At 48.1% G+C, this 16035-nt stretch overlaps 1 protein-coding gene across 3 annotated transcripts in view; it reads left to right on the top strand.

The window, feature by feature from the left end:
• Positions 1-7712, top strand: part of LOC146183232 (organic cation transporter protein-like) — an 82975-nt gene extending 75263 nt beyond the window's left edge. For all 3 annotated transcript variants that reach the window (XM_084608701.1, XM_084608703.1, XM_084608702.1), the window contains exons 10-11: positions 624-763; positions 7485-7712. In XM_084608701.1, coding sequence (XP_084464827.1) covers positions 624-763; positions 7485-7548 — 204 coding nt within the window. In that variant the 3' untranslated portion in view covers positions 7549-7712. The remainder of the gene's footprint in view (positions 1-623; positions 764-7484) is intronic.
• The last annotated feature ends 8323 nt before the right edge of the window (positions 7713-16035 follow it).

The raw sequence follows: 16035 nt of genomic DNA on the forward strand, positions 1-16035 counted from the left end.
GTGTTGAGATTCAGTCGTCATCCTCGCACGCAGTGCGGTCACATGTTCAGCGAGTGGCGGCACAACATTCGGAATGTTATTCTCTCAGTAGAGTGTGTTCCACTGTGCTCGACAGCTCTGACCTTGTTTTAGAGCGCAGCTCTTTTGCGCCTCTTCAGCAGTTGAGCCACGTCGCCGTCGGCGCCGGTGTAATTGAGCGAAAGAGTCAGAGCCAAAGAGGAGCCTCGGGCTCTACACCGCTGGCTCATCGGACACCTGAGGCGTCCGGCCCGTCGGCCACAGTGTGGGCCTCACCGAGGGCGACATCAGCAAACGTCTTATAGGTGTTATCTCTGTCTCTCTGGCTCCAATTGCGTTCTCTTTCGCTTTGTGAAAAAAGAAAAAAAAAAAGAAAAGCTAAAACTAAAAAGCTGCGCTTAAATTTTCGCATTATGAAATGTCGTAATTGTCCTCAGAATTTCTTTTTACTGAGGGCAAAGAAAAGCTGTCTGAACCCGTTGGTTGCGACAGAAGGAATAGGGTCTTGTTTCCGCTGTTTTCAATATGAATTGCATTATCCCGCATGCGTAAGTTCAACAGCAAATGCGTTTGCGATCCTTTGCGGGGTCGTTCCATATGCGCAGGGTGAGGCTACCGATCCGTGCGTGCCGTACGTGATCCAGGCGCTTCTCTTGCTGATCGCCTCCGGCATCAGCTTGCTACTACCCGAGACTCTCAACAAGCCGCTTCCCGACACCTTCCACGAGGCAGAAAGCCTGAACAGGTAATCCAGTCATGGCATGAGAAGACGCTTCGGAGCGTGGACAAACCCGCGGAAACGAGCCGTAGCAACATGAAAGACTTTGGTTCTGGATAAACATAAAGCTATTCACAAGCAGAAATTATGTGCACAAGAATTTTGCTGCCCCCAGCTTGCGTAATACAGAGGTTGAAATGTCGATTTCATTTACATCTGCGCTTGATTAGCGGAAAACAGCATATTGCGGTACATAGGCTGTTGCTGCCAAGTTTCAGCTGCTGCTGTTTGTTTGTTTGTTTTAATTTATATACTACCGGAGCATCTGTTTTATAGGCAGCTTTGTCTGAAAGTGCCGAGTTTCTGGTTAGAGAACGAGGTTTTGGCACTGCATTCAGTCCTCGGAACAGGCGACTTCATGTATGAGATACTGGCACTGTTTAAAGCTGTGCCGTGAAGGTGACATTGCAAAATCTTTCACGTTTTTCCGCGAAATCTTAAACAGTTGGTGACACATTAGATGTAGGTAGAGAACCTAACTTTTTAATTGGCTGAAAGCAAAAAAAAAAAAAAAAATCGTCCTGTCTATGCCGTATACTATTTTAAGCGACAGCATTAGAAACTTGACTGACATGTGCTTCTGCGTTGTTCTTTATTATGGGGGATGAAAACTTGACATATGGACCCGAATCAGACGCGATAGTGCATTTTAGCCTGCGCATACGCACAACGCCTCAAGGGAGACAAACGACGCCACCAGGTACAAGACAGTTGCGCGCGCGCAAACCTGCCGCATCACTATCACTGCCGTGTGTGTGTCTGCCTGGAACATACTCATCATCATCAGCAGCAGCAGCAGCAGAAGCCAGCCTACGCCCACTGCAGGGCTAAAAGTCTTTGCTACATCTCTCTAGTTAAGTCGGTTCTGTGCTGCAGCTGCCGCCACCTAATCCCCACAAACCGCCTAACTTCATCCGCACATCTCACCTTCTGCCGCTCCCTGCATGCTGTGCCTGCCACGGAATCGAGTCGTTACCATTTGTGACCATTGGATACCTTGTCTTGGCGTTACGTGACCTTCCCATGCACATTTCTTCCTGTTGATTTCCGCTAGAACGTCATTAGCTGGCGTTTCTTCCCTGGTCCACTTTGCTTTTTACGCTGGCTTTTTACGTTTCGGAAGCGCCCGCATGATGAAGTGGGATAACACATGTTGAACTGCTGCTGTAGGATGCTTTCCTAGCCAGTTCGGTTGCGCATTAGCATTACGTTCATTTATTTCTTTATTATACACCTCGATCTGGGCCTGTATAAGCTTTTTGAGGTATATGACCCACTCAATCGGCAAAAAAGCACTTCACCGAATCAGAGCTATCGAAGTTGGCGAGCTTTACCGCTATGACAACGCGCACCGGCAGCAGCATTTCTGCTGTTACGAAAAGACAAAGAAAAAACAACTGAAGCTACCTCACAACCAGTCAGATGTAAGCATGAAGCTACCACACAATCAGTCAGGTATAAGCAGTCAGTGCACAGGTAAAGGGATTCCTCTGCAAGAGCAGATGACTATCAGGAGCCTGACAGATAATAGCGCCTTCGCATAGCGCAGGCGGAAGCGACACCTTTCCCCTGCTCCCTTGAACGTAGTAGAGCAAACAAGTTTGACTGTGGGAATAATTTTATAGCAAGTGTACAGCAGTGCGTTCGACGCAGCGAATTCTTGCGCACTGGCTACTACCATTGGCACTCTAGAGGTTAGAGCGGATATTTGTTTTCACCGCGCACAGTAGTTTTTCTTTTTTTTTTTTTTACGCGTATCTTGATCAGCCCATTACAACATGTATGCAATGCTTTATCTTTCTTTTATTCCCGGACTCTGTCATTTGAAATTACAACACTGTACTGGAGACGCTGCCTGAGACAACTCACCATGCATACCGCTGCCCGAGGCGACAGAATCTTCTAGTTCACTTCAGGGAAACTTCCATGCCAACGCGTTCATTTAGAACAATTTGAGACCTTCTGGCCTTCGCACGATCCTTCCTTTCTTTGGGAGGGTACTGCTCTATGCAGAAGCCAGCATCTTTTCCACCCTTCCAGCAATAGTATCGTTAGCTTCACAAGTGATAAGCGCAAATTAAAACGCGCGCGCCATTTCTTCTGCAGCTCACCGAACACTTAACGCCAATCTCGCTCGCTGAAATGTCTGCTGCGCGCATCATGAAAACCATCACTCGCTGATTTGCCCATTCCGATTTTGATTAAGGAAGGTTCTGTGAGTTTGTTTCGGGGAGCAAGGGGAGCTAGCGCCGGGTTCCCTGCTTTCGTCCGGGCACAGAGGAGTAATTAATGGACCGTAGCAACAGCTTAAATAAGCTTCAGCAGCCTTAGTAACGAGGCAATATCAAAAAGTGCAAGGCTGGCACTCTATATCAACCCAAACTACAGACATAAATGCGACTATTAGCTTTTAAAACACATAAATTTAATCGAGCGTCTGCTTCAGCAGCATCAAGAGGAGTCATGTGATCCCACTTGCTCCCCTAGGTCGACGCTAGCGCCGTACGCTTCAGTGGTGGCGCTCGTGCCCAATAGTTTTCTCTTCCATAGCACTCTGCGTTATCCTCAGTTTAAGTTGAACCCTGTGAGGTATTGTTCTGGCACCGCCTTTTCGGCGTGTGCAATTAGAGCGTGGCTTAAAAAGGGCGTAAACTTGATCCTAGAAACGGCAAACGCCGACTCCTCAGACATCATGCCGTGGAGCCATTCAGTGCCACACCTCGGCTAGAGCTGCGAGCAGCGATGAGCACTGGCCTTTCTCAAGGCACGACAGGCGGCAAAATCACCTTCCACGTGCACCGCACCGCGAAGCGATTTTACGGACGTCGCCTATCGCGCTCCGAAGGCGCGCGATTTTCTGACAGCGCGAGAAATGGTAAAAATGGTATTAGCCGCAGCGCGAACAGCAACTGCGCTTTCGGAATATTGAAAACGTTTTTTTTTAGCCCCTCCCCCGGGGTGGCGCAGTGGTTACGGCGCTCGACAACTGTGCCCAAGGATGCGGGATCGAATTCCGGCCTCGGCGGCCGCTTTTCGGTGAAGGCGAAAAGCAAGGCGCCCATTGCGCAAAGCTGTGATTGAAAATGTGCGCATTCCTGTACCGCGAACAAAAGGAACGGACCAGAACGAGGCGCGCCTACAACAAGCAATAAGCGCGGCCTGAGCGATGTTTCCGCCGTCTATGCTACGTCCATTTCCACCTACATGTGTCATGTTTAGACATTATCTGGATGCAGTAGTAGTCCGCAAATTGATTTTACCAAACAATTCCTATTGAATAACGAAGCGCGCGTGCAAACCTATGGGCCACAATTACGAAAAGGCGCCATTGTGATGTCGCTTTGTTGCTGTCATCGAAACGTCGCTATATTTTGGAATGTTCCGGAGAAAAAAAGAGTCTTCCACTTGAAAAAAGAAAAAAAAAAAAACAATGTTGGGGACACTGAAGCTGCGTCATTAATGGAATGACGTCGTTCAAATCTTCCGTTCACGGCTCCCCTTGTCGATCATACTAATACTTTAATCACAAATCCCATATTTTTTCGTTGACGGCACATGTTAACGATAGCGTATCGGCTGATCGAGATACGCTAGCAAATACGATGCGATCGTCGCATTCATGGTCTCGTGACGTCATACGAGTTTCTGACCAATCACTGCTCGACCCTGTCGCCAGCCAACAACCATCTGCCAGACGCATGCCGATGCAATAATGATCTTGGTTTCGGCTGGTTGGCACACTGCCTTTTATTTGCGGTGCATTGACACAGTGCTATGGAACAAGGACACGAGAAGACACGCAAGCTTCAGCGCCCATCCTGTCTTGCGTTTCTTCTCGTGTCCCTATATACCGCTGTATTAATCCATTGCAAAAAAAAAAAAAAGAGAAAGAAAGAAAAAGAAACATGCATGTGATTTCCACTCTCATTGCCAACGCCCACAACAACGATCAATAGTACTGGATTTTCTGGAAAACGGGGTCTTTAACGCTATCGTGTTAAGAAGGGAGATCTAGATTAATTGGAGAGAAATAGGAGAGGCTTTTGCTCTGCAGTGGGTGTAGTCAGCCTGATGAAGATGACGGAGAGAGCAAAGATGTAAAGATAACTCCTCGAAGTTTCCACCGCTAGATGTTAGCAAGGGACCGTGTGGCAACTTATGTGTATGGTTGCGACCAGGGGCATAGCCACGAGTGGGGGGGGGGGGGGGGGGGGGGGAAGAGAGAGAGTTTTTGTGTCAGAACACCACCCGAAATTTTCTTAGTGTATATCCCTCCTCCCATTTGCTCATTTTTCGACCGGTGGCGTATAACACCACCCGAAAAGCCCCTAGTTGTGACCTCTCTTATAGGACCTATTAAAGGCACAAAGCCAAATTTTAGAACACTGTTAGCCTCAATTATGGCGGCTTTGGAGTCCTTAAGACTGTGGAAGTTTTGAGTGAAACATCGTGAGTCGTCTTTGTGCATACCATCAAGTTAACCCCCGGTTAGTAACCAATGTGCCGCCCTCGCCTGTGCTCGGGAAGCCAGCAAGCGTATCAGGTCACCTGAGAAGGAACCCACGCCGGCAAAAGGCGTCTCACTTCTACCGCACTTGAGTCTTACCGGATATATGCGAGAGACCCTCCAGTGCACGCCGCCATCGGTCGGTGGCTTGGAGTCGGTTCTCGAGGCGGTGGCTCACCGGGAGGTAACAAGAGGACGCGTGCTGGGGCAGGGTATACTTTCCCAGGAAGAGCGCGGGCATTTCCTCGTAGGACGTCAGTGCTTTGCTCTCAGACTGGCGGATCAGGTCACCTGAGAAAGAACCCACGCCCGCAAAAGGCGCCGCGCGTTGACTGCACTTGCTTCGGGCCGGATGATATGCGAGAGACCCTCCGCGAACATGCGTCACAGTGCACGCCGCCATCGGCCGGTGGTTCGGAGTCGGGTTCTCGTGGCTGTATACCACAGGGAGGCAACAAGAGGAGTCGTGCCTGATTTCCTCACCGGATGTCATTCCTTTGTCCTCAGCCACGCCCACCTCACGATGTAGTCCACCGCCGGATGAGAGATGAGGTTTCCCTCTACGCCCCTGCGCTGCCTTGTGTTTTTGATTCGCGTCTCGGATTCTACCCAAGTGACTCCAGGACACCAGTGAGGCACCAACGGGCACAAAGCTGAATCCAGCGCTCCACACACTTGTTAGTTAGTTGTATGGAGTTTTATGGTGCAAAAGCAACTTTGGCTAGGATGCGCCGGACACAAACCACACACTTGTTAAAACATGGTGTTAAGCGAAGCGTATATGTTTTGCCGCGGCCCCTTAATGGACGCGCACTAAGATACGCCCTCCATTGAACGGGCCGCCGACCCCTTAGTAATGTTGCCAGATCCAGTGAACTGGTGTCTGTCATAGCCTGACTCGCTTTGGGACATTGAACCACATAAACCAAACCAGATCCTGTGAGCTGTGCTGGTATACACCATCCTTTCCAAGCCTTTTATCTCGGCTTATTTGTAAATGCCGATCCCACATTACTTTCAGTGCAGTCAAAGAAGTGATAGTGCGTGAAATTGTGTTAGGCGTCCACACTGTTTTAGAGTCCACCATTGTTTCGTCTCGTCAAAAATTGTCGCCGCGTCCTTTACATCACTAGCGGTTTTTACTTTCCTTTGACATATCAGCTTTGCAGCCGACTGGCGCCCATGGGATATGACACCATTCAAATAGGTGTTCATCGACGCTTTTGCGATGGTAGCGCGCGCCCCATTTTGTCGGAACTCCTGAAAGTTTAAGAGCCGTGGCTTGGGCACTTCCGCTTCGTTATTCAGCGATTTCCGGTTTCTCGTTGGCTTTGCCAGCTGATACCTTGTCTATAGTGCCAACACTTAAGCATCTGTTAAATGCTACCATCAACAATATTCGCCGAACTGTACCTTCTTACCCTTAAAGGCGAAGTACCTTAACTGTCCTCCACTTGTTTTGAACAACCCGTCAACACAACAAATGATTAAAAAACAAGCATTTCCCAATTGTTTTCCCTTGATATGACCAGCCCCTCATTTCTCTACTCTTGTCTAGCTGCCCCATCAAAAGGGGTCAACCGTTTCGTGGTGAACCGTCATTTCTGCGCATTTTCCAGGATGTTCTTTTTTTTTTCTTGTTTTCGGCAGTTTTACTGTGCGTCTTCTCTCATTTTAGCATTTTATAACTGCGATCTCAGAACCTCTGAAATTTCCTAGGGGTCATACTGCGTTTAATATTGCACGCCCCCCCCCCCCCCCTTCATCCATTACCCATCATTACACAGTATCGCTTAAAGGAGACCGTAGACAGTTTTAAAATGAATTATAATCAAATATCCGTGATAGCACATTCCTGCGTTCTGAAAAATAAAAAATTGTGCGCTGCAGAAGAACTCATCGGTGTTTATTGGAATCACGCCACTGCTAACCTCATGAAGAAGCCGTGCATGCTTTAGAGCGTTTCGTGAATATCCGCGCATTGTCGTTTCTAAGTTTATTCATCTTAAGGCACATGTAAAGCCGTTACGTGGAGCAGCCGAAAACGGTGGCTGTTATAATATAACGTTAAGTATTGATTCAGGGTGTTTTTCTTGTGAATGTCTAAGAAATGCTGCAAATGTTATGCATACATTCGCGGCTGGCTTGCTGTGAGTAATTTACTTCGGTTGAACTTTGCAGGAAGAAGATCCCAAAATCACCGAAGGAGCTGGCAGAGTACAAAGTCACCAGCGCTGCACCGTGAACGGACCCCGTGTGTTATATACCCCTGTTGTCGCGGCAGTCAGGTGCAGCGAAAGTGAGCGTGCCTGGCGGGAACACAACTTTTTTTTTTTTTTGAAACTGAAAAAAAAAAAAGAGAACAGACTCGGAACAGAACCACGAATAAATTCTCGCTGTAGGCTCGGATTGAGATTTACGCGACCTGCGACTGGTGGGATGAGTTTGTGTGGGTTTAATTTTACCTGCATTAACTTGATAAATAAGGAAACCAACATTATTTATCATGGTAGAAGCATCGCTGATACAGGAAGAAGCTGCTTCGTTCTCTGTCAGTGCTGTTTCCACCATGATCCTAAACCAACAACCCAACTATATATACATCTTCCAACACTCCGTATACGTTGTTTTTAGTGACTGGATGAGTTCGAAACTTAGGAGAACAAATAACTGTTTTTCTGCGTTCGAGTAAATCAGGAAAAAGCTCTCTCACTCAAAATTGCGCGCTCCTTGGCGGTTGGACGCACGCACGTACGATCACATCTACTCGAAGCGACCTCGATGTGACGAACGAGGCCAGGGAAAGCTCAGACACACGCTCGCATCCCTCTCCTGCTCAGCTTTTGCTGTGTCTGCTGGATAAAAAAAAAAAAAAAAAAGAAAAAAAAGAAAAAAAAAGATCTTATTTATTTAATGAGGGCCATGTCAATCGCTCTGGTGCGCTTGCGGGGGATTTTCACCGTAAGCTCACTCCACCAAAGCTGAACGGGGCAAGTGAGTTTCACTAACGCTCACGTAAGACCTCTCTTTGGCTGAGTGTGCAGCCTCGCCAGCGGCGACTTCAAATGCAGTAAAAGAGCATCCAGAACGTTGTTCCAGCAAAACTGTTTTCGCAAAGGACTATTATTGTAGCAATAGGACGAGACAACACGACAAAAGAACGAGTCCGTATGACACGCAGCTTCCCCAGTGACCATGCACCCTAAAGAGCACTGTCGCGGCCCCCGCCAGAAAATTCCGCGCTCGGGTGACGTGCTGACGCGATTCGGCCGAGAACCACTGGGACGGGTATCTCGGCACTTTTCTCTTTGCCGCACCCATCAGGTTAGGCCTTTGTGATTGGTGAATTTTGAGCATAGACGTTCCATGTCGTGGCTCGATACACGCGAAACAAAGCAATAGAAAAGACCACCCGAACTGGTCGCTTTTCTTCGTAACTGCTCTCCTGCTTTTACCATTTCACACGCACTTCATCGAAATAAACTAAAGAACGCCATGAAGGACGGACACCAACATGGCGTGCGCTTGGATCAATCACAATGCATTATATCGCCCGCCACTGTATAGGATTGTCCTTAATATTCCCGTTTGACATTTAGATTATTTAGCGCGAAGACATTAATAGATCAGAATAGGCCCTCTTAATTAAGCTTGCATTATGCGTTGCAGATGACCTGCAAACATTTTGCACCAAGCCTGGAATCGCGATGGCTTTTTTTTTTTTTTTTCGTTTTTTTTTCTTTCTTTTTCTTTTTTTTTTTTTACAGAGAGTAACAAGGGAAGAGTTTCTGCACAGCACCACGAAAAGTAAGAAAAAGCGGAGAAACTGGACTTTTCACAAACGCGAAGCAGCGATTTCGCGTAAATAGAGTGTTACAGGGGCTTTCAGTTGGCAAGGCCATCTTTCTTCGTAGCTTCTTCGAAGTCTTTACATGCTTAAAATTACAGCTGCCCACAATCAAATAACTATAGTCAAATTCATACGCTAGTTCAAGATCTCACCGGGTAGCGGCTCATTTTTTATGACGGCGAAATTGAAAACCGTACTACAAGGTTTTAATGTACGTTAAATGCCTGTCAGTACTAATGTGGACGCTTCCACGCGTAAATTTTAGGCTCAACAATATTCCATTTGTTCTTTGGACAACGTCGAAATCACGCTTCAAGGCTATCTGCAAATTTTGCGGCTCCGGAAGACCGCCGGCCGAACATGGCAGGCCCGTGTGTGTGGCTGACAAGAACCGACTCCACAACACCCCCAAGCTTGCGCATTCAGTTTTCCAGACTTACCTGAATTTACTGTAGTGAGGAAAATGAAGGAAAAGAGAAGCAATGTGCAGTTCAAGATAACGCACCTCGTCAACGACATATGCTTGTACACATTTGTCTTCCAGGAAGGCAATTGTAAGTGGCGCCATCCCGATCTGGAGCACATGTGGATTCGACCAGGCCGTGCGTGGCGGTTGGCCACATCAGGGAACAAGGGGTCCCTGGTGGCCACATACCGCCAGTATTCCATATGAAAGGTGAGAGAGAGGGGGAAACTATTCGCGACTGACGCTGCTTCAAATATCGATGCTGACGGCAACAAAACGTGCTGCTCTCAGCCATAAACGCGACACCGTTATAAGCCTCCCGTTCAGAGAGAAACTCGGCGTCGACGCTGTCCTTGCCAGCGTTGTCAACGAAAAATTACGAACATGACTAACAGATAAAGGGTTATTGGCGCGGGGTGACGTACATTTCGGTGATGTACATTTCCGGACATTGTTCGCCAGGTGGTGATGTGCAGTCGCGAGACCACATGACATGTGGACGAGCTGGCAGGAGCTTTAAGGAAAACGTGGTGAGAACTGAGCCCCGTACCCTTTGGATCCTCTTGGATTCTAGGCCGTGCGGGCACGTACAGGCTGTTTCACACTTAGAGGGAACGTGGTGGCGCGTGGCCGCCAGTGTTGCCAAATGTCGGTGAGCAAAAGTATCTAGATGGCAGCGTGAAAGTAGCTAAAAGTGGCTAAAAAATTTAGTAAGGAGCTAAAAGTAGCTAGATTTGTTCCCAAGAATTTTTACTTTATATTTTGGATATATAATGCATTTATTGGCAGCTCTATTGTAAAAATTAAACACAGCTATCAAGACATGGTTCCCTGCAGGCGACTACGCATGACAAGTGCTAACTAACGAATTACGAATGATAAATGTGCTCAGGTTTCGATTCCGATAATTTAGACAGACGTAGTTTTTGCAAAGCGTTAAGGCTTGCGCGCTAAGAAAAGACGAGCTGCGAATGCATCTGTAAACATGTAAAGAATGGACTTTTATCTACTTTTTGCGCGTACACAGAGGCCTATGAATGGAGAGTTATGAAAGGTTTAATGACTGTCCAGGCGTATCTTCAGTCCGCGACTTGGCGTAACTCGCACCGGTGGGCTTCTTGGCCTCTTTCATCCGTTCGGTGCTGACCGCGCATGATCCGCAAAGAGAGTCGAATCAGACAGTCGATTCCAGGCGCCTTATGGTCGCCGCGCAGGGAACGTTAAGAGTTTAAGTAATAGGAATGCGTACACACATGCACAATAGTGTACCGCGAGCACGACTTCGATGCACATGTAGGAAGCTCCATGGAGGTAATTTCTTGATATGAAATATCAAGAAATTACCCAATACTTTCGACAAACACGTAGCTTATACCCTCCGGGACACAAATCGCTCTCGAAGGCGCAGGAGGTCACCTGGCGAAAATTACAGACACAATCCTTCCCAAATCCTGTCATCTACGCCCATGCATATCCTGCATTATACACCCCGTATTGTAAATTATGCCAACAGAGGGCCAACCTAGACCACTTACTGTGGGCCTGTCCACGAGATAGCCCTCCGCGGGATCTGCAGCTCTCCACATGCGAGCAGTGGGAGGCCGCTATGCTCAGCTCTGACCCGCAAATCCAACTCCGGGCCATCGAGCGTGCAACCCAGGTCGCCAGAGCCCAAGGACTCCTGGCCACCTAGAGCGGTAGCCCCTGCTGCCTGACTTCTTCCTCGTCAAATAAATGTTTATCCTCCTCCTCCATGGAGGTAGAAGCGGCGAGGCATACCTAAGTGGCACCTAGTATTGCATCCTCCTCTCTCTTTTCAAGTGTTTCCTTCTTTCTCGCAACTACTCGCAAGTTAGTCTGGTTTGCGTCTTGTTTAAAAACTACTAGATGGCGCTATGTGCCTGATGTCAGTAGGGTGCCTCGATGCGAGAGCGGGCGCGCATCGAGGCACCCTAAATGTCAGTTTCATCATGTGTAGCGTTTGTGGAAAGGTTTTTCGCGCCAGAATAGTAATTTTCCGAAATGTAGCCAGATTTAGGCTATATTTCACCAAAATAGCTAGATTTGTAGCTAGAGTTTGAAGAAAGGAGCTAAAACAGCTACTCGTAGCTATACTAACTTTCTTGGTAGCTAGTTGAGTCCCGCGCCAGCCGCGCTTTTTGAACCGAGCTCCCACAGAAAGAATCTGCGGGCAAGGGCGCATGCGCAATAAGCATGGTTGGCTACTCTTTCCGCGCATTCCGCTGATGTCACTCCGTCTTCGCCCCCTCAAGGCTGCAGCGCATCTGAAAACACAGCGGTCAGGGGCTTCGAGTTTCCCTCTAAATGTGAAAGAGGTTGTACGTCCGGCTTGGTTAAAGACGACTCTTTGTTGATGAGTACATGGGAGACAATAAAAGCACTAATTAAGGAATTAGTGATTAGACGAGTCGCCAGGAGTCATTAAAGCAGATCCTTCAACGTGGAGCTTCAATAATTGCCAAGCTTTTTTCAGCTTCTTAAAAATGTGCGGACAAAGCGTTATTGGCGTGTACTTTTTTGTAGCGAGAGCTATATTGGTAACAGTCTCGCCATTTCGCCGTGCCTGTCCGTGAGAAGAAGTAAAAAAAAGAAGAAAAAGCAGAAGTAAAAGGAGGAGGAGAAGAAGGGGAAGAAAACGGTAAAGATGAAGAAGTAAAAGAAGAAAGAAGTAGAAGAAGAAGGCAGATAATTCGGTAGTTGGTAGAGACGAACGACAACAGCGAGTTGCTAGGAGCCTAGGACAGAATGTTTGTTCGAACGTTGTGACGGCGGTGTGCCCCGGACTTCGACGTATAAAGACGATGTCATACCACCAGAAGTCTTCTACACCAGAATGAGAATGGTCAACGACGAGAGGCAAGGCGTGCTCATACGTGAAGTGATTCCCCTGTGGCTCAAATAAAGCTGAAATCATAAACTATGTGCAAAAGGCATGCCTTTACTTTCAAGCCGAAGCTAAGCAGATTGATCTCGCGTAACTACAGGTTTAACCACAAGCTAAACCACATCTAAGGCTGTTTTTTTTTTTTTTTTTTTTTCACTTCCTGCTGGATCGGGACAGGGCGAGGCATGTCGGCAACAAAATAAAATCGCCAGAACCGAAAGCGTCAGTTGACGACGGTTTCATCGCCCTAAACGCCGGCCGAGCGGCCGCTCGCAAGTGTTTGTGCGCGCGTGTGTCTGTTGTGCCGTGTGTGTGCACGCTCTGGCTGTCTAACCGGATGCGGACGCCAGATCTCCCAGACATTCGAACCGACAAGGGGCCGGAGGCGACGAGGATTCCTGTTACCACCTCCGCCGAACCATACTGGCGCCGCAACTGCCAGGTTCCAAGAGTTCACGCAAGCGGGGGGTCTCTCAATAGTGCGAAGGAGGCAGAAGGAAACAAAGGAAGGCCTTGAGAGTCGAACACGCCCAAGCTCTTACAAGGAGATGCCGAACGAAATGGTCGTCGGCGTCGTTTTGTGTACAGTTTCTTCATATCGTGTAGCCATTAAATCAGTTTGCTAAGTTTACCGGAGTTTTCTTCTGTGATCAACCCACATCTACGACAAGGCACGCATGGTGCACACTTAGCAATACAAATTGGTGTAAAATTTTTTTCTTCGAACGCAGCGCCGGCACCCAGTTAATTCCAAACAATAAAGATGGAAATGAGCTCAATATAAACTCGTAGTCGTAGTCGGGCTTTGTGGAATCTGTCCGCGGCAAATATATCGCAGGTACGGGCTCAGAGAGAAGCAAATGGAGCACGGTCTTTTGTTCCAACTGCCAGCACGCGTTCTCTACCGGAAATAAATGAAAACTGTTTATCCTTAAAGGGGGGAGGGGGGGGGGGACTAGAGTGTACCACCAACAGCACACCCCATAGCTCACAATTTCAATGGGGCAACTATAGTAAAAAAAGGTTTTGAATACAAAAGCGTGCTCCGTTTACGTTTGTTCGCAGCCGCACGTTGAATGACCGTCCGTGCCCACGTAGCTGCGACGTAGCTGTACAATTCAATTCAATTCCTGTCCGGATATGCTGTCTTTGCAGAAATAATCGACACACAACCGCTGAAACGTCAAATCATACGCTCGCTGATGGGAGAGACGGAGAAAGCACCCCGACTTTGCCTCCAGCAGCAAGAAAATTTGTTTTGCCTGCGCCATTCGCAGCCCTCCTGGCCAGGTGGGACGAAAAACGTTTTCTGCATTGCGGGGAAGCCAACACCGATATATCGATCTGCCGTATACTGCCAGTAAGATTTCATTACCGTGTCGTGAACCAATAGACTTTGTCAGTGTTTCATTGGTCAGCAGCAGAAAAGCAGTACCAGTTGCGTGATTTCCGTCTTTTCATATTTTTTGGTGTCAACTTTTCCGCTGTATTTACTTTTTTTATTAGAACACGCTATTTAATCAGAATTAAGGTTTAAAAATTAAGCCCTTAATAGCGACTTGTGGCGTTTTCAACGAATGCTGCCACTCATATCACATGGCGATTACTTCGCTTGCAACTCTTTAAGATTGTCCTTCGTGTGACCGACGCATTACCAGTAAAATGTGGCATTTACTGTAGCAGTACTATTGCTTGCACAAAAGCAAGTTCGCCAGCCATAACCAAGCGGACTGAGACTGCACTCACTTTACCCACTTCGCCATACAGGACGCCTGATGTAAGAGTTTAGGTTTCCTTCAGTTCCGCTGACAAATGAATAGTTTCCAAAGGCAAAATAGTCTTCCTGGCACGCACGCCTGGCTCCAGTGTACCCTTTACAGGTGATGAACCAGTCGCTGGTCTCGCGACCATTTTTCTCCCTGTTAGAGGCGACGCGAGACAATAGGGCAAACAAATTTATTGGCGGCAGCTTATCATTACACACACAGAAAATGAAGACAACGCCCCCTGGCATGGGCAGGCTATTTACACATTACAGTGGCGGCGCTGGGCACAGACGATTGTGGCACCCTTCTGGTTGCAATATGAAACTTTTTTCCTCCCCTTATTGTGGATCGCTACCCATACCTTTCGGGCACTCACCGTTGCCTAGTGGATCCGCAGGGCCACTAGTCCTACCCCCCCCCCCCCCCTCCCCCGGACATGCCTGCATCTATAGACCTTTTTAGTTTCGATGCCTGGGTGCAGCCATCTTAGTTTGATGGTGGCGCCCCGTATAAGCCAAACTGCGGAACGTCCGCGCCGGCGCCTCTTGACGCCATCTTGGGCTGTGCTAAGCGTGTTGATGCTGCGGTGCGGCACTGTAAAAGTGCTGTTTCGCGGTGCTCGTGAAAGCTATCCGACACTTTGGTGCTATTTGTGTTTTGTTTGAGCGCGCCAGGAAACCGTATACCATCCGTTTGACATAGCGGCTGCTGTTGGAAACAGCACAGCGGCCGGGGTGGCTGCGAAGGACTGCGCTCCACTTCCGCAGTGAGGATGTATCTGTTATATCTTTCACGATACATGTATTTTCAATTATATTTTATTATCGCAATGGTAACTGCACACACAAACACACAGCGAATGAATCGTATGGGCAGCTACCGAATTCGGAATGCAGATACTGCGAAAGATGCTTTCCAGTTATCGCCGCATTGATTTAACATGAAGTGCGACCCATTTCGATATACGATCGAGCTGTCCTGCTTCAACACTGCATACTTTCAAGTTAAACTACGGTTCAAGACTAGCAATTAAAAGAAGTAGGGTCTAAAGTACCATCCGTCGACGTTTTTATAACGCCTTGGTGTTCGTCCTGCGGCGAGACAACATCGTACACCCCCGTCCCGTACGTCGTAGCAGCATCGTTTGCACGACGTATTGTTCAGCAAAACGTCAAAAAAACGTGCGCTCTCAGCGGCACCATGAAAGGAAACGACAAATTCACAGCACGTACAGCGGCGCTTACGAAAGCGGCGCCGCCCGCTGGCGCGGCGGACTATACGGCACTCTCGTCGAGCACTACTCCCTAGTCGTCGCTAGGCCTAAATTGTTTCGCATCGAAGGCACATCCGACGACGCTTTGTAATTGTTTAGCGCTAGAGTAAATGGTCTCTCATGGAACTGCCTTACTGCCGATCCCATAGTATCAGTAAAAGAAAGATGTAAATTTCGGTGACGCCTAATTAGCAGTGGAGCCAGCACGAGCCAGCGTGCAGACGATGAGTCGCGCGCCGCACCAGCGGTAATGTGTTGCGTGACTAATTTGTATTGCAGTTATCAATAACATGGTATGGGTCAGAAATGCGCAAGATTTTTTTTTTTTCTGTCGGCTTATTGTTTAAGTGACGAACAGATTATAGCACGCTCTTGCGTTGGCGGAAAAGATCCACCGTATCCTTGGCGCGGAGGGCTTGCGGGAGGCACGGCCTGCCAGGCGTGCGTGGCTACTACGGCGGAGGCAGTGAAG

This window comes from Amblyomma maculatum, chromosome 7 (assembly GCF_055883805.1).
Source record: "Amblyomma maculatum isolate TAMU_Amacu chromosome 7, ASM5588380v1, whole genome shotgun sequence".
Taxonomy (NCBI): Eukaryota; Metazoa; Arthropoda; class Arachnida; order Ixodida; family Ixodidae; genus Amblyomma; species Amblyomma maculatum.